Here is a 27,435-nt window from a genome sequence, read left to right as displayed (position 1 = left end):
GTGGCGCGACCCTCTCCCGGCTGCCCCTCCCCGAGGCGGGCCGGGAGGCGGCCTCAGCGGCTGTACCAGCCCCACGAAGCGAGCCCGGTCCCGCCTCTCCGCTCCCCGAAGGCTCGCGCTTAGTCGGGACGGACCGAGAGGCGAGGGAGCGCGGCGGCCGGAGCCCGACTCCGCTTGAAGGTAGCTGGGAAGGCGAGGAGGGAAGCTCGGGATCGGTTGGGCGGCCCGGCCCGGAGCGCCTTTTCCCGTAGGTTAGTGAGCGTACTTGGGGCGTGACCATAAAGTAACCTGGCTTTAATAGGAGAGGAGCTGAGGAAAATGCATGATAGGAGAAATAAAGGAGTTGGCAGGGCTGGAGGAAGCGAGAGGGGCGCGCGCAAGCGGCGACCATCGTGAGAAAGCGGGGTGGGGTAGCAGGTTTGGGAAGTGCGACATGTATCTCTCTATATCTGTAGATATAGCCATGGGCAGGTTCAAGTCAGCCCAATCGTTAGGCATGCTTACTCAAAAGTAGACCCCGCTGTTGCATGGGGTTTAGTTTCACGTGGGTGCGGGGAAGGGCGTCGTCGTCGTGAGCAAGTTCCACTGAGTTCGATGAGACTTACTCCTTAGTAACCGCGGCTAGCCTTGTAGCCTTAGTCATCCTTTAAAACTATGCCGTGGTATTTGCTATCAGGGTGGTTAGCAGAGGTGGAGTGGAGCAAGTGAGGGTTGCCTAGTTATTTCAGGTTAATGCACAATCTCAATGCATGTGGGTGTGATACTGGGGTGTGCTACTGTGTCCTTTGCATGGGGGAGGAGGGCACATGCAGTTTCAGTGTACAGGATCCAGTGAGCAATGGGGAGAACAGCTGCTGGGATTTTTTTCTATGTTGGGTGGAAGGTGTGAAGTGACCTAGGCTTGTGCTGTGGAGAGGTAATTTATTTGAAAGTAATTTTAACAAATGAAACACATTTCTGATTCCTACAGAATCTTAAAAACAGTGGTGAGGTGGACTGAACACCTTGTCCCCTGTCCTGTGCCCCACAATCCCTAAATGCCTGGAGGACTAGAAAGGCTTCTTCATTCAAAAGCCTACTCTACTTTCAAAAGCAATGGAAAGCAACGTGAGTCTCTTGCTGGAGACCATTGAGGGGCCACCTCAGAAAAGGCTCTACTTGTAGTACCTCACCTCACCTCACTTGCTAAGCATAAGGCAAAAATTGTGAAGAGTAATTTTTTGATCTCTAAAGGCAAGGTGTTGTGCCTTGAGCCTAGCTGGGAGCTTGTTCTCTGCTCTGACCTTGAAAGTGGAGCCTTGAAAGAGGATCCTGGAATTATGAAGACTATGTAAATATCTTTTCCTTTTCAATGAGTCACATTAATCTTTGCATGCTGTAAGGCACTCGTTTTGTTTTGTTACTACTTCACAGATTTAGGCGCTGAACCCTGGCTCTGATTAATAATTCAATTTGATTGGTTGCTATTTTAATTCCATTATTTTGTCATGTTCCCAGAATGTTGTTTTAAAATGTGAATCCTGTTCGTCTTTCCTTGTGTTCAGTAGGTGAAGAATTTCTCTTCACTCATATGGACAGGAATTGGGATGGGTTGAATCTGTTGGGAGGAAGTTGGATAAACACAACTGCTAGTGAGTAACTCCAGGATGGGTGGGAGCCCTGATAAGCAAAAAAAAGTGAACAGTGTGTCAGGGAAGAAAAGTGGCACATTTTCTAACTGCTCCCTGCTTTTTGTGTTCATATATACTCAACAATGGATGGTTTTTTAAAGGGTGCTTAATGTGAACAGCTTATTCATATATGCAGAATTTGGTTTGAACGAAACAGGCACTGTGATTAGTACTTCTTTTTCACCCCTGCTCTTCATTCCCTGTTTGCTGCATACCTTTCTGTGCGGCTGTTGCATTTCCTTGTTTGAGGATTCCTGTGAAACTGGCTTGCCATGTGATGTGGACAGTGATTCCCTGTGTCCTTTAAATGCTTGCTTAGCTCACTTTCGGACATTTATATTGGGGTGGGAAGGAGGTTGTGTTTAGGAGCAAGAAAGCATTCCAGAACCATGACTGAACAGTGCCTCTCCCTCCCTCTCTCTCCCCCTCCCTTTCCTTGGAATTTGGCAGCCAAGTCCTTTCATTGCAAACCAGGCTCCCTAAATCCTGCCCCAGCCTTTTAGAAAACACCCACTGAAAATGGCAGTAGCATTGTCACATTGCTTCACAGGGATATTTGTGACTGGCAGACTGCTTTTGTGTCTGTTGTGGGATTCCAGCATATCTGTTAGTTAATGGATAAAAGGCAGCATTGCACTCTGGAGTAAGGAATATATATATATATATATATATATATATATATATATATATATATATATATATGAGACACCATTAAATAGGCAACTTGTTTAAGTCTATAATTTTCTCTGTTTGAATATTATTCGATAGGTCTTATTTTCACTGTGTGAAGAAGCATCTTGTATGTAGCTTCAAAAAGCGGGTTCCAATAGTTTTTTAAACTATGGGTCATTCTTGCCAGCAGACTTTGGACATGCAAACCACCATGGAAGTTTTGCTAAGCAAGCACTATTGAAACTTACTTTGAACTGCATAAATAAATTCTTGTTCAACTCCTATTCACTTCTGGGGGATTGTGCTGCGAAATTAGAAAGCTCTTTATTGAAGCTGCTTCCAAACTGGCAGAACTTTCTGCTTCCCAAACATTGCTCTATGTGTAATTGTTGTTAACTTTCTATGCTTCAGGGGATACGGAGGATAGAACATTGTGTGTGTGCATCCCACTATGTTCCATCTGTACTAGTGCGTGTGACATAACAGTTTGAGTAGGGAGGCAGCACCACTGAGCATGCTTTTTAAAAAATTGAATTGATTTTAATTTGTGCGAAAGCACTTTTTATTTAGGCGTCATCATTGTGTGCTTTCTTTGAATTATTTTAAAGGTACTCTAAAATATTTGCAAAAGAAAAAAAATAGCATGGTGCTAAAATAGCACTGACTGAAGGGCTTATTCATTTTAAGTGCTTCTGCATGAACCTTTTAACTTTTTTTTTTAGTCAAAAAGGCATTTTAATGCAAAAGAAAAAGTTGATTTAGGGCCCAGTCCTATGGTTCCCTGGGAAGATATAGACAAACCATGAGCTGTAACCAAGGTTTATTCTTATTATTCTGTTTGTCTGGTGGAGACAAACCACAAGCCCAGGTGGTTTGTCTATATCCAGGTGCTAATCCGAATCATAACTCTCAGCAGCAGAGAGAATAGGGAAGGAGTGACTGTGATCTTCTCTCCAGGAACCCTTAGATTTGTGCTTTGCCATGATTTGGCTTAGTGTAATTTGGAAACTATCTCTCTGGTAGATCCTCCATAAAAAGTGTATTGACAAAGCATGACTATTCTACCTATTGTGGAAGCATCCTTGAACACAACTTTCTATACTTACCCAATAAATCTGCATTGAAATTTGGGGAAGTGCAGAATTCAGAGTGTTCCTTTCCCAAAAGGTTTTCAATTTGACTGTTACAAAATAAATATTGTAGCTTCTTGTTGTAGAGAAATTTAAAGAAACATGGTACAATATTGGGCAAATACTGAATGACTATCAGGCCAATAACAGTAAAGCACTCTGCTTGAAACTCAGAATTATGCATTTGCTTTAAGTGGGAGAGATATAGCTTAAATAAATTGCCAAGTTCACTTCCAGGACTTGAGTATGTTCATTTGAAATGCAGATCATACATCTCCTGAGTGGAATAAGAAAATTGAGGTTTTTTGCATGTTCCTTGGTGTTGTGTGTGTATGTGTGTGTTTAAGCCCAGTGGTCGGATCCCCATGATACATTGAAAATGCTGTTATACCACTTTAACAGCTGGATAATCCAGGTAACTTTATTTTGTTAAGGTTGCTGGAAATTGTAGGTCTGTGACTTAACAAACTACAGTTCCTACGATTATTGCAAGGAGACCATGATTGCTAAATAAGAGTGTGCTTTAAATGTATGATGCGGATATGACCAATGTTTCCCAAAATAGCAGTTTGCTTATCTGTATATTGCAGGGCCTGGAGGAATCACTATTTCGAAGGCTAAATTAAGTGTCTCAACTTTTCTTCCCTCCCACCCACAGCAATGTGTCCTCTTGCATCCTGAACAGCAATCCCTTCAGCTTGTTCATAGGGAAGTGTCCGGCATTGCTGTCCAGTGGACAGTGTCAAACTTGAATTGGTTAATCGAGCTTAGGCTGCATTTAGTCACACAGATATCGTAACAGAGGCAACCCTTCTTTCCAAAGATTTCATCACATCTCAACACATGACTGGATCTAGAAAGATAAAAACTATTGCAAACCTGGGGAGGGAGTAATTCATTGTTTTTTGGATCTGACATTCAGATCTATTCATGTGAAGCTTAGGCGACAAGTGAAATACTCAGTAGCATCGTCGCCTTGCCAGAATGAATGAATGTGGGCATTGTCTTCATTGAAAGAGAAATTATTCCATAATCTGACTGGAGTGTAAATCTGGGAGGGAAAAAAGAGCGTTCATCTGAGTGTTTGTTTGTTTAACTTACTGTAGCTTGGGCTGCTACAAAAAATTTACTTCTAAAAAATAAAGTATAGGATACAATGAAACAAATGCTTACTCAAAGCAATCTGACTGGTTTGGCTGCTCTGAAAAATTATCTTTGTCCCCAGCTTTGCTGTGGCATTTGACAACAAGGTTCCTGCACTGTAAATCTGAAGTCAGAGCTGTGAGGCACATGTGACTTACTAACACATGCTCTTTCAGGCTTATACCTTGGGCAAAACCTGCAAAGTTTCATGAATACTGTGATCTATCCCACAACATCCTCTGCTGATTCTTTCCATAAGGGGTAATAATAATCTTTTGTGGATGAGCAGATGAGAATCCTGAATTCTTAACTCAAACAAACATACATACAAACAAACAAAGCAGCAAATAAAATTCATAAACTCAGCTCTGCATGGTAATGTCAAGACCCACCCAAACCATAGTAGGGCCAACTTAAACATTTGGTAGAGACCTATGGCTGGGATCCTGTCTCTCTACTGAATGCCTGAAAAGGGTAGGTGCTTGCTCTTTCCCTCCAACCTGTCGCTTTTCATCTCCCACTGCTGCTTTTCTGTTAGCCATGGGAAAAGATGTACCTGGGGGCCACAGCTAGAGAAAAGAGTGCAATTTGGGGCTCGAGTTTGTCCTGCCAGGTTCTCCTGGGAAAACCCAATCTTCGCTGAATCCAGTCGGATTTTCCATGGATTGATGCTTGATCTGATTCACTGTTAAAGAGTGGGCTTTCCTGGGAAAAGCAGCAGGGCAAACAGAAAACGTCTCCGCCCCATTCTTTCTAGGCACAGGACAAGCAGAAGTGTGGACGAGCCCTTAGAGTGGATAAAGGCTGTTTTGGAAGCAGGGAAGGGCTCATTTACATTTTCTGCACCTGAACAATTCTTCAGTTGATGCATCTCCCAGGGAGTAAGATGAAGTGGGATGCAGGAAAAGGTTTGAATCTTAAAGCTGGAAAGTGTGTGCTGGTGGTCATCTAGCCCAACCCCCTGTTTGATGCAGGATCTGTACTGCAGGGCATTACAAATCCCTGACAGATGGCTTGCCAGCCTCACCACCAGTGAATCCCACCACTTCCCAAGGCAGACTGTTGCCCAGTTGTGGGAGATTACCGTAAATAGCCACCTTCTTTCAATCTCATTCTCTCTTTCTGCCAGTTCTTAGGTGAGAGACCAAGACTCGGATTCCCAGGGCTAGCTGTCTTGCCAAATGACTAGCTCGGCCCTTAAACCCCATTTCCTTTATATCACTACGGTAGTTCTGAATTGTGTGCCATGGCACACTTGTGTACTTGTAAGAATTGTCTGTGCACCAGGAGCAAATAAATTGAGAGCCTGGAGAAACCAGCTCAGGAGAGAGGAGATGCCAGATGCATCTATGCATGGCTTGCTGATCTCTGGTCTTTTCTACTTCTGTTTGTTTTTTGCTAGTTGAAGGAGTAATTCTGCTCCATTGCATGTGATGGTTAATCCTATCACTCTTGCTGCTGCAGCACAGCAAACTGTCTCTTGCACCTTCATGTCAGGAGCAAGCTGTGCACCAGAATGTGGGTTTTCCTTCATGGGGGTGGATGTGTTAAAGTCTAGCCCAAGGAAGAGAGGAACAGGGCACTTTACTTGCCCAAATTCCACATCTCCTTCCCTCATTTTTGGGGTGAAATTGCTTTTCAAAAAGGGCATGGTGATGAAGGGTTCAGCATCCTCTCCCACCTGCCTTTACTACACTTTAAATTGCCCTTCGCCCCAGTTTATTGTGAAAAAAGGTGACAGGTTAGAGCCTAGAGCCGTAGCTGGGGGGGGGCTTGCCAGGTGTTTTCCCCCAGGTGGAGCCTCCAGAGGGGTGCCACTGAGGCTCCCAGGTTGTGTGTGCGTATGCAAATGTGCATGGGGGGGGTGCCAAACTAGGTATTTGTCCTGGGTGAAAGAAAGCCTAGTTTTGCCCCTGAGGCTAGTTACACATACAGGAACATAGGATATTGGGTTCTTTAGAGCAGGGGTCCCCTAACTTACCTGGCTTCGGGCCGGTGCCCGCAGCGCCAATTGCAGGGCGGGCCGGAGGGCGGGGGAGCGTGCGCCCATACGCTATTTCCGGCACACTTCTGGGTCGGAGGAGTGCCGGAAATACCTTGTGCGCATGCGCACGGGCCACCTCCGACTCGCAAGTGCACCAGAAATGATGCTTGCACATGCACGCAAGCTATTTCCAGTGCTCCTCTGACCCAGAAGTGGGCAGCCGCATTGCGCCGTGCAGGTAAGAGTGGGCAGCGGCAGTGGGCTTGCGGATCGGATAAAAGAGGCCTTTGGGCCGTAGTCTGGGGATGTCTGCTTTAGAGCATAGGCAAATTCTACATATTTTTGTTTAGAATGTTTATAACACACGAGAGGCTTTCAGAGCATCTTACAAGAAATTCTTACAATAATATCACATTCAGATTTAATGCAGTAATCACATGGCAGCATTTTCTGCCCTCCTCTTCACTTTGCCCTGGTGTTATAGCACACAGTAGCTCCCACCAAAACCCTCTGAGGCAAGGAAGTGATGCTGAGTGGCTAGACCTTGCTCCGTCTGTCATGGAATCTGAAGTTTTGTTGTATTTTCTAAAAGTAAATCTTTGGGGATGTAAGAGTGAAGTGTGCTTCTTGGTTTTAATTGAGCTAAAAGTGTGCCTCGGTTTCCAGACGTTTGTGAAATGCATTCACATTATTTCAAAACACAGGTTTTTATGGGGTAGAGGGCACTTGCTTCCTCTATTTGCTGCTTTTTCCTTGCCGGGAATGACAGACTGAGTAGTCCCAAGAATTGCCGTAACAGGAAGGGTTTTTAGTCCCAGTAAGTGCATCACCTTTTACAAGACTGCATCTCAAACTTTATGGGCTTTGATAAAGAACAGGCTAGTCAGTTTTGCACTTGTTTGAAAGCTCATGTCCGTATATATTTCCCAGTTCATCCTTTATGCCCCTGGTGCTATAAATGGTAGAAAGGAAATGTTCATGTTCAGGAAGTGTCTTTGTTTCTCTTGATGTGTGCTAAAATAAACTTTAGAACATGAAGATGAACGAAGCATAAACTTCTCCACTTTGTTGCTTGGGCTTCAACATCACGTGCGCTGCTTGCTGTTTTGCAACAGGAGGCGAGGAGTTTTGTGTTTGTGTTTGATTCTGCTAAATGGAATTTGGCAGCACAGATTTTTAAAGGATAGGCCTATCTGGTTCACTTGACCTAATGATAGTTGATCTGCTTCAGGCTTCTCAGTGTGTTTCCTAGCTAGCATAGGCATATACCTGATACTTGAAGCAGAGTCGTAACTGTGGGCGGGGGGGGGGTAGCCAGGTTTTTTGCTCTGGGTGAAGTCTCCAGGGGTATTGAGGCCTTTGTGTGTGTATACACAACTGCGTGGGAGGAGGGAGTGTGCCAAACTGGGTATTTGACCCTGGTGTAATAAAGCCAGGTTTTGCCCCTGCCTGAAGAAAAGATGTGGCACCTTAATGGGAATGAATTTTATTGCATCATTTTACAATGTGAATGGCTTAAAAGCTACAGACCTTACTAAGGCTAGTGGAGGACAATGAAACCCAATATATACAACTTCTGTAGGTTGTGATATGTCAACCATGTTCAAAACCAAAAACTGTCTGCTCAGATAACTTTGGATTGATCTCCAAAATGTCACTTGATAACTTTCAAAATGTCTCTTCCACCTGTCATGTCATGATGGAATTGCATATTGCCACAGGAAGAGTATGTTTCCTGAACCTGTGTTTGCTGAAGTAACGGTGATGGTGGGGAGAATCTGTGGGGGTTCCCCCCTTTTCTATCCACTTATTGTCTCTTGCAGATGCCCCTAGTTTCTCTTTCTCCAGTTGAACTGGTTTCTTGTCTTACATCCTTCAGTTTGGTAGGGGAAGGGAGAGGAGTTTTAAGCAGCCGCAGGGGTTCCAACTAGAATAAAATATTGGAGGGCCCAGGTAAGCCCCACCCCACATAATCAATCACATGACACAGTGCACACACATCGTGTGAATGGCAATTCCCACCAGCTTTGCCCCCTCCCCTCGGCCCCCTCAAATATTTTATTAGGGGGTGAAGACCCCTCGGGCCCTAGGAGTTGGCTCCTATGAGCAGCCGGGCTTGGCAGGAGAGAGGGAGTGGCATTTGGACCTTAAGCTGCTTGGGGCAACTTTCTCTACATGGGTATCTCACCCTAGATTCCTAAAGGAAATCTTTGTTGATTTGTACAGAAACTAAGAGAGTTTCTGCTGAACTTGCACTTGATGTTGGGCTGAGTAGTTCAAAAGTAAGGAAACACTAAAAAAGGAAAAGGAAAAGCTAAAAGGAGAATGATACATGTTCTATGTGGGAATTGATGTGTTGCGGTCCTGTACTCGGAAATAAACTCCATTGTGTTCAATGGGACTTTTCTCCCACAAAATCAGACTGAGCAATATGTGCATGGACAATCCCCTTTGATTTGGGTTGGAACGAATACCCATGCAAACATGCGCCACAGACTTTTATCTTTTTGTGTATCGGGCAGCCTTTTCTGCCCATTTACAAATGTACAGTTGCTTGCTTTGCCAAAAATCTCGTCTGGATCAGATGTCAGGAAGCAGAGATCGATATAAAAGATGCGGAAGATGTGAACATAGTCTTCTGCATCTGTTGCTTTTCTTGACTGAGCCAGTTTGTCAAGCTTCCTGCTGACTGTATCTGAAATCCTAGATTGCAGTTCGATACCCAGTTCTTTTCTCTTTTTCCCCCCTTCCTTGTTCTAACTTGGAGGGCTCAGTGCATGCAGCTTCCATTACCTGCAGGTTTTTGTTGTTGTCTTGGTCTCCTTGGCTTGGCTTGGTCTGCTGTGTGTCACTGTTGGCTCCAGCTCTACAATCCATTTACTGAATCAGCAAAGTTTACCTTGTGAGCATGTTCCTATGTATTTTGTGCCTGCTCTGAAGAGATGCCTTGTTTGGTGCTTTCTCCTTTACTTCTTTCAGCTCCCTGAGCAGAGGTCTCTTTTCATTCCTGGATTTTTGTGTTGCTTCTGAAATTGCTTGCTTAAAGTCCTTTTCTCAGTGCAAAATCTCTAAGCCTGTTTAGAACTCTGTGCAGTGACTGAGACAAAGGAGAAAGTTTCTTTTTTATAATTCTCCTGTTAGATTTACCAGGCAGCTTTTATACCACCCATCACCCTGGTTTTGGGCTCTGAGGCTGATTTGGCAGCTCTGCTGGTCTCAATTCCCTCCCTTTTAAAAGCTGTTTGCCTAGTTCCAATTGATGTGCTCCCTTATGCAGCCTTGTAATTTTTTCTATATAAATAGAAGTGTAAGGATGTCGTCATGCTGCAGTCCACGTGAACTGCAATGTGGCAATGGCCTGAATAAGCAGGTAGACAGCCCAGCTGAGTAGCCAGAACAAGCCAGAGCAGCTCTCTAGCAACTGTCCTTCTCTCTTGCCCCTCAAACTGACACCACTATCTCGGCTTCAGCAATGCTGGAGGCAGAGAGAAGGGAAGTGGCTGCAGGGCAGGCAGAATGTTTACTGGAGAGCTAGCCCAGCCTCTGCTGCCTGATCCTCTCTGACTTGCCTGTGCCAGGGTTTGAGTGAATTGTAAGGTGAGCAGGCCCCACAGTTTGGGTGAGATGTAAGGGCGAGTTTGGCAAGGTTGGTGAGGTGTAAATGGGGAGGAGATAGGGTTGGTAGGGAGCAGGCAGGTTTGTGAGTGAAATGAGCAGAAGCTTTCTTCCTTATCTGCTTGACCACTGGGTTTCCATGCTGGTAGAGGAGTTGAATTATGGTGCTGGAGGAGACTGTTGAGAGTCCCATGGATTGCAGGAAGATCAAACCTATCCACTCTGAAGGAAATCAGCTCACTGGAAGGACAGGTCCTGAAGCTGAGGCTCCAATACTTTGGTCACCTCATGAGAAGAGAAGACTCCCTGGAAAAGACCCTGATGTTGGGAAAGATTGAAGGCACTAGGAGAAGGGGACGACAGAGGACGAGATGGTTGGACAGTGTTCTCGAAGCTACGAACATGAGTTTGACCAAACTGTGGGAGGCAGTGCAAGACAGGAGTGCCTGGTGTGCTATGGTCCATGGGGTCACGAAGAGTCGGACACGACTAAATGACTAAACAACAGAGGAGGAAGAGGCTTTGCTTCTTCCATGGATAACATGGAAACCAAGTAGGTTGGTAGAGGAGGAATGGAGCAGTCCATCTTTCCTCTACCAGCCTGTTCACTTGGCTGCATGAAATTCCTAGTCACCTGTGGCTACCAGGTAAGTCATTAGGTTGTCGTCATAGTTTCTAACTAATGTGGGTCATTGCTGGTGTGTACACAGAATGCACAGATTTGAGATAAATGTTATATTAAAAAGTGGATCAAAACTGTTGCCATCTCGGCCTGTTTAATAGGTGTGGTCTTCTGTGACAATGCCGGTGGGCTGAAAAGAAAAGGTGGCAGGCCAGATTATGCCTATGGGCTGGAGGTTCCCCACTGCTGAACTATCAGTGCAAAATGTATTGGTAGTAGGTTATTACCCTTCTTAGGATAAACCAACATTCCCATAGCAGCATATGGGTATATTGCACAGAGTTCTTCATCATGCTAAAAGTTTAATCTTGTAAAGATTTCTTCCGCTACTATGTTAGCAATGAAATAAACTGCAGGCAAGTGCTTAATCACATTCTCCACCACCGCTTGTCAAAAAAAGTCTTGCTTGAGGGCGTCTCCTACTCTTTGTGAACCTTGGTTGGTTTCTCTTACTGACCTGATGAACTCAGCAAGTAGCTACTTGCATCACTGTCATGCATTAATGCTTCAGTGGGATGAGTAATCTTGCATTAAGTGTTTAATTATTGAGTGGAAACCTTTACAAGGCCATATTGAGAAGCTCTTGGTTTATAATTGGGGAAATATGGCTGGAATATAGAATGTGAAATGTGTGTGTGTGTGTGTGTGTAAACACTACTTTGTGGCACATTTCAGAGCAGTTACTATGAAAGCATGCATTTAGGTACATTCTTAGGGTCAAACTAGATGCAATGGTAATTGTTTGAATGCAATTAATGTGAATATTTTTAAATGTCTCACAGTTGTTAGTATGTTTGAGCAGCAAGGGAGGCTTCACTTCCAATGTAAATAAACTTGGGCTGATTTTTTGTTAGGACCACAACAGGCTGAGAAGGGTTAAAAATTTCCTCTCCCTCTGCTCCTAGTTGCTATTTTATAAATTTTCAAAGGTGCACCTTAATGTCTAGACATTTTTTTGCAGCATCATTTGAAACTCTGGTGAGTGAGCAAAAACAGAATTTGGCTAGGTGTAATTTTGAATTGAGAGCTGCATAATGCATGGCATACGAATAGGTGTGGTTTGTGTAGTCAGGAATTCTTGGCTTTAGCAGCTGGCAAGTAAGTGGTGGGAGACTTTGATAAGAGAGCAGATAAACTTAGACACTTTGCTACTGTGGTTGTGACTCTCCAGTGTGTTGGGTGGAATTCTTGTCTTTCCAGTGGTGGCTTCTTGGTCCTTTAAATGAAGGTCTCTCCTTAAAATAACTTGCTGCTGGCTCCTACCACTTCGGCAGGGGCTGATGGGAGTTGTTGTGCAATATATCCAGAGAGTACTAGGTTGGTGGAGAGTGTAGTCTACACCCTTCTCAAAGCACAGGGTGTGTTGCATGCAGGTGGATTGCAATGCATGTCTCTCATAACTGGGGTCTTGACCTAGATTGCATTCAGACAGCTTTTTCGTTTTATTTTGCAATTGCTGACCTTTTGTAAAATATGCAAAACCTTTTTCCCTGACCTACCTCCCCAAATATATACCGTAGTTCCAAGTAACAGGCAGACTGAAAGCATTGACTGCTCTTTCCAAATTCTCCTTTCCGGTGTTGCAAGAGAATGCTTCACATTCCCAAATTCCCTTTGCCCTGTGTTTAAGATAAGGCGACAGCAGGGAAAACGGGGTCTGCACTGACAGATGAAATACAAACATAGGCTGCTTCCCTTCAATAATAATAATAAAAGGAACAAAGAGTCCCAATAGCAGGGACCATATTGACCTTCGAATGCCAGTTCCTCTGTCTTGTTTTGCTATATCTTACTTTTATTTCCCTTTCTGCAGTTTGGGTCACACACCTCTGAATGTCTGGCACACAAGTTAAGAACACTGTGCTGCTTACGCGGCTAACTGTGATAGTGCAGAGTTATTGTGATAATGTTGCAGCTTTTAATAGTTTTGAAACATGAACTGATGTGTGGCGCAGAGGTTAAGAGGCTGAGCTGTAAACCAGGTTATCCTTGGTTCAGATTGCATTCAGCTCAGGGCACTGCACATGGTCCTCCTCAGCTTTAATCTTTAACCCGGCATCACCCCCTGTGAGAAAGCTGAGAGAGAGAGAGAGAGGTTGCCCAAGGTCACCCAGAGAATTACACAGCAGGTCCTAGTGTGACACTCCAACCCTTACACAAAACAGCTCTCCTAGTTGCCTCCAGTATCATGAACTCCAGTAGGTGAGCTTACCGATAGGTATACAGTACCACTTTCTCTCAGACTTCATCTGAAATACATGGATGGCAATACAGTGGTGCCTTGGTTCTCAAACGCCTTGGTACTCAAACGCCTTGGAACCTGAACATTGCAAACCTGGAAGTGTTCCGGTTTGTGAACTTTTTTTCGCTCCGTTTTGAGTGTTATACTTTGAGTGTTACTCTTCTGATTTGAGTGTTAAGCTTCCGATTTGAGTTTTACGCTGAGGCCTGTCTGTTTTTGCTATTTATTTTGCATCTTTGCAGCTTTTTTGTTTTGTTTTTGTGACTGTGTGGAACCCAGTTCAGCTACTGATTGATTGATTGATTGTGTGACTGCAGTATATTGTTTATTGCTTTCATTTTTATGGATCAGTGGTCTCATTAGATAGTAAAATTCATGTTAAATTGCTGTTTTAGGAGTTGTTTTTAAAAGTCTGGAACAGATCAATCCATTTTGCATTACTTTCTATGGGAAAGCGCGCCTTGGTTTTGGAACGGACTTCTGGAACGGATTAAATTTGAGAACCAAGGAACCACTGTATTTGTTTGAAATGGCTTGGATCTTAGGTGCCATCACTGAAAAAGCCCTTCCATGCATTGCTTGCTGCACCTCAGAAGGTGGAGAGACGCTTTGAAGATGATCTTAACAGCCAGGGTGGTTAATATTTCACATATCTTGAGTGGCAGCTGACTGGCAGAGCACATCCTTTGCAGGTTCATTGACTCTCCATCATCACGTAGGGCTGGGCTTAGTGAAATCCCCCAAAGTTACTGCTAGATAATTAGGCAATGCTGAGCCTATGCTTGGGGCTTCCTCTGTCCCCAGGTCATTTTGGTGTTGTAGACCAAGCCAAGCACTTTGGAATTGTGCCCAGGAATGAATTGGTAGCTGCTCTATCTCTTTAAGCACTGCAAGGATGTACTGAGCTGTTGGAGTGTGTTATTTGTGCTTGCTTTGCTGATACGTTTTTGGACCAGTCGAAGTTTCTGGACAGTCTTGTAGAGTGCTATATAAAACACTAAGTGTTGATAACATTATTCAGATCTACTATTTAATTCTCCTTAAGTGTGTTGAAGACCAACATATTGTGTCTGCAGGATAGAAGGCAATGACAATTTAAGATATCAGCCTTGTAGAGTATCTTTATTATCTATCTTTAGTTATACAGTATATAACTGGGAATTCTTTTGTAGATAAGACCATCTCTTTATTAACATAACCTAGGTAACAAAATCTCTAGGGGTAGAATTGTTCAAATTTGTCTGCTATTAGAGCAATCTGTCAGTAAGACAAGTGTTTAGCTCTTCACCTGGTTTGTCTCTTCCCCCAACACCAGGTATGGGGCTAAGGATGTGGGGGGACATGTAAGTGTAACAAAGACATTTGTCTTCAACCTCTGGCCAATGTTTTATACCAAACCACCACAGATATGATTGCTGAAAACGTCAATTAAACTTATATAGAGTTCATTCGAGATGACCCTTTGTTAACCCTTAAGCCACCCCATATCTCCAGCTTGAACAGACTCATCAATTCCCAATCCTTGATTTGTGTGCTTCCCTTCTGGTTCAGTCCCATAGCTGCCCTGAAGGAGTAGTCTTATGAGTGTGCTAGTCAAAGGCCCCAGTATCTTGGCTCCAAGGATTGTTATAAATGCTAACCAACAAAATGTTCAGACATGGTGGTTTTCCTTAGCAACCCAAGGATGCTTCCCACATTCCATGCATGCAAAAAATAAGCGGCAAGAGACCTACAAATACAACTTGTTTCACTTGCACTGTGGATCATGAGCTAAGGAAAAGAGGATAGCAAATCAATGCCCCTATATCACTATTGGGGGATTTGTTATTTTACCTCTAGGGAGGCCTAGTTCTGATCTATATTTACCTTAAAGGAGGTGCCAGGAAGGTAGCAGCTCATTTTAGCAGTCGTGAGTAATTAATAAAATTTATATGGCTGCCCATGTTTGCATAGATGGTTGGGTGGGTTGTTGTTGTTTAGTCGTTTAGTCGTGTCCAACTCTTCGTGACCCCATGGACCAGAGCACGCCAGAGCACTCCTGTCTTCCACTGCCTCCCGCAGTTTGGTCAGATTCATGTTGGTAGCTTCGAGAACACTGTCCAACCATCTTGTCCTCTGTCGTCCCCTTCTCCTAGTGCCCTCAATCTTTCCCAGTATCAGGGTCTTTTCCAGGGAGTCTTCTCTTCTCATGAGGTGGCCAAAGTATTGGAGCCTCAGCTTCAGGACCTGTCCTTCCAGTGAGCACTCGGGGCTGATTTCCTTAAGAATGGATAGGTTTGATCTTCTTGCAGTCCATGGGACTCTCAAGAGTCTCCTCTAGCACCATAATTCAAAAGCATCAATCCTTCGGCGATAAGCCTTCTTTATGATCCAGCTCTCACTTCCATACATCACTACTGGGAAAACCATAGCTTTAACTATACGGACCTTTGTGATGTCTCTGCTTTTTACGATGCTGTCTAGGTTTGTCATCACTTTTCTCCCAAGAAGCAGGCGCCTTTTGATTTCATGACTGCTGTCACCATCTGCAGTGATCATGGAACCCAAGAAGGTAAAATATCTCACTGCCTCCATTTCTTCCCCTTCTATTTGCCAGGAGGTGATGGGACCAGTGGTCATGATCTTGGTTATTTTTGATGTTGAGCTTCAGACCATATTTTGCACTCTCCTCTTTCACTCTCATTAAAAGGTTCTTTAATTCATCCTCACTTTCTGCCATCAAGGTTGTGTCATCAGCATATCTGAGGTTGTTGATATTTCTTCCGGCAATCTTTATTCCAGTTTGGGATTCATCCAGTCCAGCCTTTCGCATGATGAATTCTGCATACAAGTTAAATAAGCAGGGAGACAATATACAGCCTTGTCTTACTCCTTTACCAGTTCTGAACCAATCAGTTATTCCATATCTAGTTCTAACTGTAGCTTCTTGTCCCACATAGAGATTTCTCAGGAGACAGATGAGGTGATCAGGCACTCTCATTTCTTTAAGAACTTGCCATAGTTTGCTGTGGTTGACACCGTCAGATGCTTTTGTGTAGTCAATGAAGCGGAAGTACGGTAGATGTTTTTCTGGAACTCTCTAGCTTTCTCCATAATCCAGTGCATGTTTGCAATTTGTTCTCTGGTTCCTCTGCCCCTTCAAAATCCAGCTTGCACTTCTGGGAGTTCTCGGTCCACATACTGCTTAAGCCTTCCTTGTAGATTTTTAAGCATAACCATGCTATAATAAAATAATAATAATAATAATAATAATAATAATAATAATAACAACAACTTATTATTTATACCCCGCCCATCTGGCTGGGTTTCCCCAGCCACTCTGGGCAGCTTCCAACAGAAAAATAAAACACAGCAATCTATTACTAGCATGTGAAATAAGCGCAATTGTGCGGTAGTTGGAGCATTATTTGGCACTGCCCTTCTTTGGGATTGGGATGTAGACTGATCTTCTCCAATCCTCTGGCCACTGCTGAATTTTCCAAACTTGCTGGCATATTGAGTGTAGCACCTTAACAGCACCATCCTTTAAAATTTTAAATAGTTCAGCTGGAATAGTTGGGTGGGTTGGATTGTTAAAAAGTGGGGTCAAACAAAATGAAGGAAAGGAAGGAGATCTTTGTAATGTTTGCATGTGCACAAGTTGAGCATGGGTGGAAGCACAAAACTCAAGCACTTCAACACCCCCCTTCTCCCACGCCAGATCTTGAACGAGACTGCCAGCACCCTGAGTTTCTAGAATCCAAAATTGCTAACTGCAGGCTGTGCTTACTTAAACACACACTTCAAAGCAGCTAGATGACATCCTCTGTAGCTAAAGGAGGAGGAGAAAGACATGCCTTTTGCTTGCTTTCAATTATTGCCTAGTCATTCAGGACAGTGATTTAACAATGAGTTCCTATGGCAACATATCACCTATATTTGCCAGATCTCTCCAACTCCCCCACCCCAAGCAACAAAAGGTAACCTCACAGTGTCAAGATGTATTCTGTTTGGCGCTCTCCCGCTTACCCTCCAAAAGGCAAGTTAAAACATTTTTGTCTTTGCATCTACATTAGCTGTTTGATATGGTGTCTCACTGCTAAAATATATATATTTGGCACATCACCTTTTTAAAATGGGTATTTTAATAGGTGAACTATTCTAAACATCTTACCCCTTTCTATATCCCTAAAATTAGTAGAATAAAAGAATTGTAGAGTTGGAAGGAACCCTGGGGTCATCTAGTCCAACCCCTTGCAATGTAGGAAGCACAACTAAAGAATCCCTGGCAGATGGTCGTCCAACTCTACTTTAAAACCTCCAATAAATTGGATCACTGAAGATTCAGATTCGAGTCCCAAGGGTAGTCATAGATTCTCTGCTGTAGCCATGGCCATGTCCATAATTTTCCTTTGTATCCCTGCATTACAGCAGACTACTGCTTTTTATGAGTTTTTAAGAAGGCTTTATGTTGTGTGCTCCAAACTGTGCTTTTATTATTTTTTATTATTGTAAAGACTAGTGGTTAAGCAATAAAGTTGCTTGCATTTTTAAACCATAAAATGTAAATAACCACCCTGAAAGGCCAGCTGAGGACAAATGAAATGAGGTTTATAAAACACTTTGCTCAATAAAAGTGTTATATGGATGAGAAATGTCAGACCCCCATCTCTTGCAGTAGGCTGGATGAAAAGGAATGATATTCAATTCTCCACATTTAACTGGCAGTAGTTTAAGAGCAATGATCCCATCTGTCTTATCCACCGACTGCAGGCTGAATGTGATGAATAAAATATTTAGCTCCTGTTGGCTTTGTCTCTGAGAACAAGCTGCTTATCAATATGGATATGCTCTGACTTTTTCAAGTCTTCCCTCTTTTTGCCATCACACTTGGAAGTCTCCTCCTTCCGTTCAATGTTTACGGGTTTAAAGTAGTCAGGTGAAGTGTTGTGAATAGTACCTATATCTGTTTCCCCCCACTGCACCTCAAATGACTTCTTGAGATTTGGGAGGGGAGTATTCATGTTTGTATAGTTGTCTGCATGCTAATTCTCCCCACCACATACAGAAGCATGTATGTATGTATGTATGTTTTAAAAAAGGACACACGAGATTGTCCTAATTTGAAGTACATCAGTTAAAGTAAAGCCTGTTACGCAAGAATTATGGCAAAATGCTGTTATTTAGAACAAACACATAAAGTTCTGGTCTTTCCTGAGATCTTAGCAGAGGTGTCTTTTCCTCTCTTTTTTTTGCACCCTGGAACAACTTGTGTTGAATTGATTTGTCAAGGCAGAATAGCATAAAGGCAGATATTAATATGCTGCACTGTGAAAGCAACATTACAGATCTGTCCAGTCATGATACAGTAGATAACATGAATCGGGGCCAAGGTACAAAATAGGGCGTTACATAATCTAGGAATATCCCTGATTGGAGGTATTTTATTTGGGTTTATTTGATACATTTATGTAACGTTGTACAGTATACCACTTGATTGTAGGAAAGCCATCTTGTGGTGGAGAGTTCTGTGCTGTTTGGTTCTGTGCTTTGTGCCTCTTTTTGCTTGTCTTGAATCTCTCACAACTGAGCTTCATTGGTTGACCCCCAGGTTCTAGTATTATGAGAGAGGGGAGAGCAAAACGTCTATTCTCTATGCGCTTTCTACACACAATGCTTGCTTGGCTCACCCGACAGCTATGCTCTAGTGTTCCATCACCAGGTTAAGATCTTTCTATTTTATCAGGCTCCTAAACCTTTTTAGCTTCATTGTCTATTATGACTCGATATTATCGCACATTTTAAACCTTTCAGAATTATGGTATTGCTGTGAGTTTTTGTTATGTTGCTTTTATCCTGTGGCTGCTGGTTTTATGTTCTTAGATTTTATGGTTATTGGTTTCGTTTTTATTTTTATATGCATTAGTTTTTCCTTTATTGGAAGCCATCCAGAAAACATCTTCTTGTTGGGGAACATATAAATGCAGCTAGTAAATTTAAAACATGTATATAAATGTGTTTCCCCCCTTCATGTGAGTTGATGCTTGTGCCTTTGTGAGATCCTTACCTTTAGACTGTATAGTCTTCATTTGGGGCTTGTGACATCTACACATCAGGCGGGGTTTGTTCCAAATTGGCAAGTCTTATGACAAGACACTCCTGACATTTTCTGTGTCTGCTGGCTGAATTGAGGTATTAATTCTGAAGATTTGGGGACTCTAGCAAGGCTTTTTAATTCAGCCCTGTTAACACTCCATCCTCTTTTTACTGTCAGAATGCTAAACTGCACAGTCGTCTTAACCCCGGAGATTATAAAAGTTGTATCACGGCTGCCCCTGAGAAGTCTGGCATCTGAGAAAGGAGTGCAGTATTGCACGTATTCTGGAGGTCTAGGTTTATGGCAAAATGTTCCAGATGCAACCTTCTTGATAGTCAGCTTGGCTTCAGGCCAGAGTAGGAGGAATGCTTATTGCTGACCTGCTGAACAAATGGATGAGGACTTCATCTTGCTTTTTGAAGCTGAATCTAATTAGTTAATCTATTTATAACACAAGTCTTGATTATACTTTGTGCTTTCCCCTATGTTGTGGGAGTTTCTGTTGGGGTTTTGTGTGTGTAATTGCCAGGGGAATACACTGGCTTCTGTTGCAAGAGTTTTTAATCCAGCAGACAAATCCAGACAAATCGAGCACTATAGTTCTTTGTACTTCAAATGCAAAGCCTCTGAAACATTCATATCCCAGGTGTTTTTGCCTTTTTAACTTGATTTTTCATTACATGGCAGGTGTTCTGCTGCATCACTGATCTTCATCACCTGTGCATCACCTGTGTGATTTTCTTGGTTGGAAATGCATTTGTAAGGCAAGAGTGTGGGCAAATCTTTGTACAGGACTTCCAGCCTTCAGAATGACTTCTGGCTATCCTTGTGCTCAGAGCCCACACCAGCTCCATCTTGGAGCATTGCTTATATATGCAGGGTGACATGTTGCTAGAGGAGATCTGGCTGCAGCTTCCTGTGCTGCGAATGTGCTTGCACACATTCCTTGGAATTCCCCATGGAATCCCTTTGTTGGCTCTGCTCCAAAAAGCAGAGTTCTCCTCTCTTCTCCCCCCACTCCCCAGCACAGTCCACCAATGCCTTTAGCATTTGTTGTTGTTTAGTCGTTTAGTCGTGTCCGACTCTTCGTGACCCCATGGACCATAGCACGCCAGGCACTCCTGTCTTGCACTGCCTCCCGCAGTTTGGTCAAACTCATGTTCGTAGCTTCGAGAACACTGTCCAACCATCTTGTCCTCTGTCGTCCCCTTCTCCTAGTGCCCTCAATCTTTCCCAACATCAGGGTCTTTTCCAAGGATTCTTCTCTTCTTTAGCATAATACCCCCAAATCAAATATGTAGTTTCAACCCCAACCCTGCACCTATTAGAGCACCCCCTCCCCCAAAAAAACTTCATGAATGAGGGCAGCTTCAAAAATTTGAAGCTGGGGAAGGGAAGGACAGTAATATATAGTATTCACAATGTTTGGCCAGCAAAGGTACGGTAGTGATACATGTTATAAGGATAATTGTTTTTCCTTGCTTGCACAATATTGCTGTCTAAATATTTTGAAATTTTCAGCTGGACTTTTCTCGAGTATAAAAATGCTTATTCGTGTTGAGTGTTGTTTCTGTTGCATCACTGTGCTCTCCAGGTGCACTTTATGGTTTCTAAAATAACTTCCGCTGGATTGAAACCAGCAGAAAGTCTGGTGTGCAGTGACATTTTTGTGGTTTTTGTAGCTAATCTATACATCTGTTCTGAAATGTAGCCCAGCCATGTTTTTGCAAGTGAAGTGAGTGAGACAGTCAAAGAAAAGCGTGGCTTTTTTTAATTGTGAGGTGATCGGGAAAGTACTTGTGACATTTTAAAATGAACTTCCTTAGGCCGCATGGGTAGCAGGAGGCCACTCTGAAATATGAGGGTGCTATAGTGCCTGATTACTTACTTGCTTTTTCAGAATTCATTGCGATTGCAGGATTTAGGTTTTTTTGGATAAAAGAGTTGCCATGTATTGGGCACAGAATATGCCTTGCCTGCAAGGAGTAGTTATGAGCTATCCAGTAGCATAGGGGTGAGGAGGCTTGGGGGTTTGTCCAATCTGCTTTGGGTTTTTATTAGAGCCTCAAGATCTACCCATCAGAGCTAAGTGCAAAAGACAAACCGTTAGAATTAAAGTACAAGGTGCCTCTGAGCACATTCTGAGCCGAGGAATTTGGCTCCAGTATTGGGACTGATTTGAGGCCGCCAACCCATCACATGGAAGTCCGTTCCTGGTTATTAGCTTATCTTTATTTTAGCAGCCTAACTCGGGTAGAATAAGTTGTTTTGCTGTTGCCTATCATTAAACAATGGGGAGTAAGAAACGTTTGCCAATACCCTGCAAATCACTGAGAAATTTATCAGTTGATCCTAAACTACTTTTTGCCCACCCCTGTTGTAGGATTCCAGCGTCTTAGTGATCTGTGTTTCATATCTAGCCGCCTTTCTCTTTCTGCAGGCATGGCAGCGATTCGGAAAAAGCTGGTGATTGTTGGAGATGGTGCTTGCGGGAAGACCTGCCTGCTGATCGTGTTCAGTAAGGACCAATTCCCAGAGGTCTATGTGCCAACCGTCTTCGAAAACTACATTGCTGACATCGAAGTAGATGGGAAACAGGTAACTCTCTCTGCTAGCAGACATATGTTTTTACCCCCAATTAAATATCACATCGGTTTCTGTCGCAGTTCATCCCTGAGTGCTGAACTTCATGCTGGTCCTTCTGACACCAATCCCTTTAAAATGCTCTCGCCCACCTCTCACCTGTTGCCAAAACCCTGATTTCATCCTATTCCTCCTCACTCCCACCCTGAGTTAAGTTTTCCCTTTGGGTCAAGCTGTGTACTGTCCACATCATGAATACGCAATAAAGGTTTACAGTAACGTCAGTAGAACTATTCTAAAGTGGTATCAATGTCAGGCTGTTATCTCCGCGTGGCTGCACATCTAGTAACTGACTGTCCCACGTTGGTCAGGAGAGATGTTGCTGTGAGCTGTGTTTGGACCTGGTCTCTCCTGACAGCTTCATGATCATCTGACACTGTTTGGTTGGGACCCTTGAGGGTAGTGCTGCAGTCCTATAAAACAAACTGGATAATGCCCATAATCAATTCCTGGGCTCAGGCAGTTTAATGTTGTGCCAGGTTGCCTTTAAAGCTGCCTGTTAACCAAGACGTACTATGGGGAGAGAAAGAAAAAAGCGTCTGTGTTCCTGTTTGCTTCGATTTCTTATCCAGAGTGGTATTGATGCTGCTGCTCATTGATATAAACTTCATTCTGTCTCTCCAGGTGGAGCTGGCCCTTTGGGACACGGCTGGGCAGGAAGACTATGACAGGCTACGGCCCCTCTCTTATCCAGACACAGATGTTATCCTCATGTGCTTTTCCATTGATAGTCCGGACAGTTTAGGTAAGGCTATGGCACTCTAGGCTTGAGGCAAGAGGCCGCGAGTACACAGGGCATGTGATACTGCCCATTTGCTGGCTCATGGTCACACCCACAGGATACAAGAGAACTCTGTGGGTGGGTTGGGAAAGCTGAAACACTTAATTTAGCTTTCAAAGTAGTGATTCTTCCAGTCCCTGCAGGATTCAGATAAGCAAATGGCTATTTTGGGAAACATTGGTCACATTCACACCAGATATTTAAAGCACACTTTAAGGATCATAGCCTTCAGCAAAGAATCACAGGAACTGTAGTTTGTTAAGGGTGTGTAGAGTTGTTAGGACAGGCATCCCCAAACTGCGGCCCTCCAGATGTTTTGGCCTACAACTCCCATGATCCCTAGCTAACAGGACCAGTGGTCAGGGAAGATGGGAATTGTAGTCCAAAACATCTGGAGGGCCGAAGTTTGGGGATGCCAGTGTTAGGAGGTCACTTGCAGAGCTACATTTCCCAGCACCCTTAAACTAAAGTTTCCAGGATTCCCCACAACTGTTGCAGTGGTCTAAGACTGTTAAGGGAAGTGCCATAGTTCAATGTAGAGCACATTTTTTTTGAGTAGGTGACCGTAAGAATAATTTCTGGCAGCTTCAATTAAAATGGTCAGTGGCAGTAGATGGGAAAGACATTGCTGGAGAGCCAGCAGACATTGAGCAAGATCAGTGGTGGGGAACCCCTAGCCTCTCCCCCCCCCCCGACATGAAAGTCCTGGATTCAAGTTTGGATCTCTGTAGAACAAACAAGGAAGAACGGAGGTTATACTGGCTGATTCATGTGTTAATGATTTTGTTGAAATTGTCGCTGGTTTTATTTTATATTGTTTGAGGTACCCCACCTTGTTTGAACATGGACAAGTTAAAAATGAGAAGTAGGTAATAAATAAAGGCTTACTGGTCTATACATGAAAGCAGCCGCCTTGCCTGTTATCCAGGGGCTTTTCAAACACGTTGGGCTGCCTGTAGTATTTTTCTCACTTGAAAACAGCGAAGCCTCATTCCAGTAACCACTGTTTTCGAACGCGCCATCGAGAATCAGGAGCACTATTTCTAACTATGAATTTATTCATAGGACTTTATGGACCGCAGTATTGTCGCATTTTAACACAATAACTCTTTACCTCTAAAACTCCAGGTGGTGACACTTTTAAACAGCCTCTACACATAGAGATATGCATACAGGGTTTGGCAGATGATGCAGGATATAACCAGCAAGGCCCATGTTAGAGCAGTTTTGTGTTAAACAGCATCTTGTTGGCTGGAGGATGATGATAGGATCCTGCCTCTGCATTTGAGGGCAAACAGTTAACTGGGCCTTACACAATTGCTAAACTGCGTTGACTCCCTGGGCATCTGCTAGCACTATAGACCTGTGGTGACAGTATCTGTCATAGCTGGAATCTGCAGGGAAGTGTGCGCACTGCGAGATGCTTTGAACTTTTCTGCACAGCTCCTTCTGTGTGATGTTCTGTCTCCCTGAAACTGATCTTTGCCCACCTCTCCAGGGATTTTTTTTTTTTTTTTTGCTGTGGCTGGGATTTGAATGAGGAGAGCTTTCCCATATTCCCAGTCACTGTATTTCTTTCACTAGCATAGGGAGTTCAGTGTTCCCTTTCAGCTGCTACAGGGTGTGGTAGGGAGAGCAGGCTCTCAGCCATGCGCTGGCCAGGGCTCTGGAAATAGGACTCTCATTGTATCCAGTCTTGCTTTTGGCAACAAACTGGATCTGGGGATGGCCTGTTTTGAAGAGGTCTCAAACAGCTTACTTTTTAAGTGCCATGGGGGTGGTTTTACCTGTGAATCTGTCCTTCATTGGGAGAAGGGCTTTTATTACATGGCCTGGTTCATGAGAATGTGATTGGCCTTTCCAGAAAACATCCCAGAGAAATGGACACCGGAAGTGAAACACTTCTGCCCTAATGTGCCCATCATCCTTGTGGGGAACAAGAAGGACTTGCGGAATGATGATCACACCCGCAGGGAACTGGCAAAGATGAAACAGGTAGGAGGAGCCTGCTGTTTATTATATTATATTATATTTTTTTAAAAAAGCTTGGTGGAGTTTTTGAAGTGAGAAATAATTCACTTGCTTTACATAATGTGTAATGATGTCATTGTGATGTTTCTGGGGAGGCTTCATACCAGCAGCCGCAATTGCTACAGCTTGGAGAACGCTTCATACCAGAATTACTGATGGCTGCTGCTATGCAGTGAAGTGCTCTTGGGGAGAATCTATATTCCTCCTATCATTTTCTAAACAGCAAGTCATCCAATACCCCTTAAAATGGGTGAGATAACTGAAGATTTTCAGATAAAACAAGTGCCTTTTGTGCATTCTGAAACACGCTTAACTAGGGAGCATTATTCCAAGCAGGATCACATGTGAGAAATCTTCGAAAGTAAATGAAGCGTGTAAAAAAAATATTAGATAGTTAATGCAATTAGATAGTATATATGGATCTGTGCTCCATACAATGTGTGATGCAATATGCATCTTATTTAAAATACTACTCTGAAGTTTTAGGTGAAACTGGTAAATGCTTTGGATTTTTCACACAAGAAATCTTTTCTTTCTGGGAGATCAGAATATTATTTCAAAACTGTAGAGTGATTTGTCAGTTCTTAAATGGTTATACTAACTTCACACACACACCCAATTTCCCATCTCATATTATATTGGTGATTAAGAGAACAAAATGTCTTGTGAATAATAATTTGCGCTTTAGTGGAGCACTCCTAGAAAGATATTGGTGGGCTGGCATGTGCAGAGTGTAAGATTCCTTGCTCTGTGGTTTTACCTGGTGGTGAAACCATTGTGAACTGAACTTCAGAGTGCGTGTTGGGAATTTTGAGCTGAAGGAATTAAAAACTAAACGGATACCAATCTTCCTAATTCTGAATTTGGCAATATCTTTAGTTAAGACCCAGAAGTGGATTAAAGGATTTTGGGGTGGGAGGGAAGAGAGGCAGTTCGTACTGTAACAACAAGAAGAAGATGGGTCTAGGCTGGAGTTAAAGTTGGATTTCATCTCTTAAAAGATTGGAAACTACTGCTTGGAAGCAGGGTTCCTGAAGCCCTATGAGATACAGGAAACCTGCAGTGGAGTCAGAGCCTGGTTAGGGAGGGACTCCCTGATCTTTTCAGTAGGACCACAAGCCTAGCATCAGGGCAAGACAGAGACACCATAAAGGTAGATGGCAGAGATTGCAGATTGGTAATGGGGCAGTGTCCTGCAGAGTATATAGCATGGAACAGTGGTCCAGAGGAGATTTGATCACTGCAGAAGCCCATAACAAATTTTGCTAAGACATGTACATGTTCGCTCTCCTCTCTCCCTTGCATCCAGATATATGAACCATCTGGGGCAAAGTTCCAAGGACAAAGATTAAGCCCCATCTTAACCTGTATGACCAGGCATCCCCAAACTTCGGCCCTCCAGATGTTTTGGACTACAATTTCCATTATCCCTGACCACTGGTCCTGTTAGCTAGGGATCATGGGAGTTGTACGCCAAAACATTTGGAGGGCTGCATTTTGGGGGTGCCTGCTGTATGACTATAGGAAGGATGCTAAAATCTGCTTCAAGTTTTAATTGTGTGAATAGGGGTCCACATATAGAAAGCTCCAATGGGGCCACAGCACTGGCCCTGCCCCAGTGTTTGCACTGCCCAGCCCTCTGGCCTTCCAAACACTGAGTATATATCTGAGCATGGAAAAGGCCTTGCTGACCCTTTCTATATGTGGACCGTCTCCCCCCCCCCCCGCAGCCCAATTCATGTGAGAATGTCCTTTTAGTCCTGCCAAAATGACCACCCATATTTCTGCCAGCTGTGCTGCTTTTCTAGGGCAGGTTAGGGTGTTGCCACCTATGCTAACTCGAGTCCTTCCTTAAATCGAGCCTTGCAGAGGTTTCATTAATTTGGATTGTATTTTTTTCTTTGTCTTCATAAGGAGCCAGTAAAACCAGAGGAAGGGCGAGACATGGCAAACAGGATCAATGCTTTTGGCTACCTTGAGTGCTCAGCCAAGACGAAGGATGGTGTGCGGGAAGTGTTTGAAATGGCAACGCGAGCTGCCTTGCAAGTCAGGAAGAACAAAAAGCGCAAAGGTTGCCCCCTCCTGTAAAATGGGCGCATTGGCAGGTGATGGGACTGTGCTGTCTGAAGTGTATCTTTCCCTTTCCATGCACCCCATAGATGGGGTAAAGGTGGAGAGGTGGAGCTATTAGCTCTATCTAGAATAAAAAATTTAACATGCTGGCTATGTCCTTCATCCCTCTGCACAGTAAAGCTTCCTGGGACACACAATTTAGGCATCTACACAGTCTCTTCCTGTGTTGCATGCCCAAGCTGCCTTTCCAGCTCTCTCAAGGGCCAGAGGTGTCTTTTTGAATCCTCTTTATAAACAGTGTCCTTTTTGTATTGGGCAGGCAGTGTACTTGAACTAACTCTGTATTGGTCTTTTGCTCCCATTTTATACTAATCCTACTCTTCAGTGCTTTGTACAGATTCACCAGTGCTTACCCTTGTCTTCCTGTTCTTACAAATTATGGAAGCTAAATTTCTGAATATTGCAATCTGAAAATGTGGAGTCTCCCTCCGGTTTACAAATGAATGCACTGGCTTCTCTCCACAAATGTGCTAAAGCAAGCGGGGTAAGTCTTGCCAAAATGGCCTCCTGGATTTGCATTAAGGAGCTGCGCTCTGTAGTGGTCAGAAATAATCCTTGCTTCTCTTTGGAGCAGCAGTGCCTTGTGTTTTGGCAATACTGTATTCTCACTTCATTAAATTAATTCAAACTTGA

General features: G+C 43.5%; 1 protein-coding gene across 5 annotated transcripts; it reads left to right on the top strand.

Annotated features, from left to right (window-relative positions):
- Nucleotides 1-135: 135 nt before the first annotated feature.
- RHOC (ras homolog family member C) lies at nucleotides 136-27,435 on the top strand. Of its 5 annotated transcripts, XM_088674390.1 has the most exons (7): nucleotides 136-251; nucleotides 971-1,330; nucleotides 15,602-15,689; nucleotides 21,655-21,812; nucleotides 22,482-22,602; nucleotides 24,503-24,633; nucleotides 26,584-27,435. In XM_088674390.1, the coding sequence occupies exons 3-7, from the start codon at nucleotides 15,647-15,649 to the stop codon at nucleotides 26,755-26,757; spliced, it is 627 nt and encodes a 208-aa protein (XP_088530516.1). In that variant the 5' UTR covers nucleotides 136-251; nucleotides 971-1,330; nucleotides 15,602-15,646; the 3' UTR covers nucleotides 26,758-27,435. The 5 variants fall into 5 exon arrangements, with proteins under 5 accessions (XP_088530516.1, XP_088530517.1, XP_034977628.1 ...); XM_088674391.1 differs by lacking the exon at nucleotides 15,602-15,689; XM_035121737.3 differs by lacking the exons at nucleotides 971-1,330; nucleotides 15,602-15,689 and having other exon boundaries at nucleotides 136-180.

The sequence above is a fragment of the Zootoca vivipara genome, chromosome 7 (genome assembly GCF_965207765.1).
Source record: "Zootoca vivipara chromosome 7, rZooViv2.hap1.1, whole genome shotgun sequence".
NCBI lineage: Eukaryota > Metazoa > Chordata > Lepidosauria > Squamata > Lacertidae > Zootoca > Zootoca vivipara.
The sequence above is the reverse complement of the archived record's forward strand: the minus strand, read 5'-3'. Positions and strand labels throughout refer to the sequence as shown.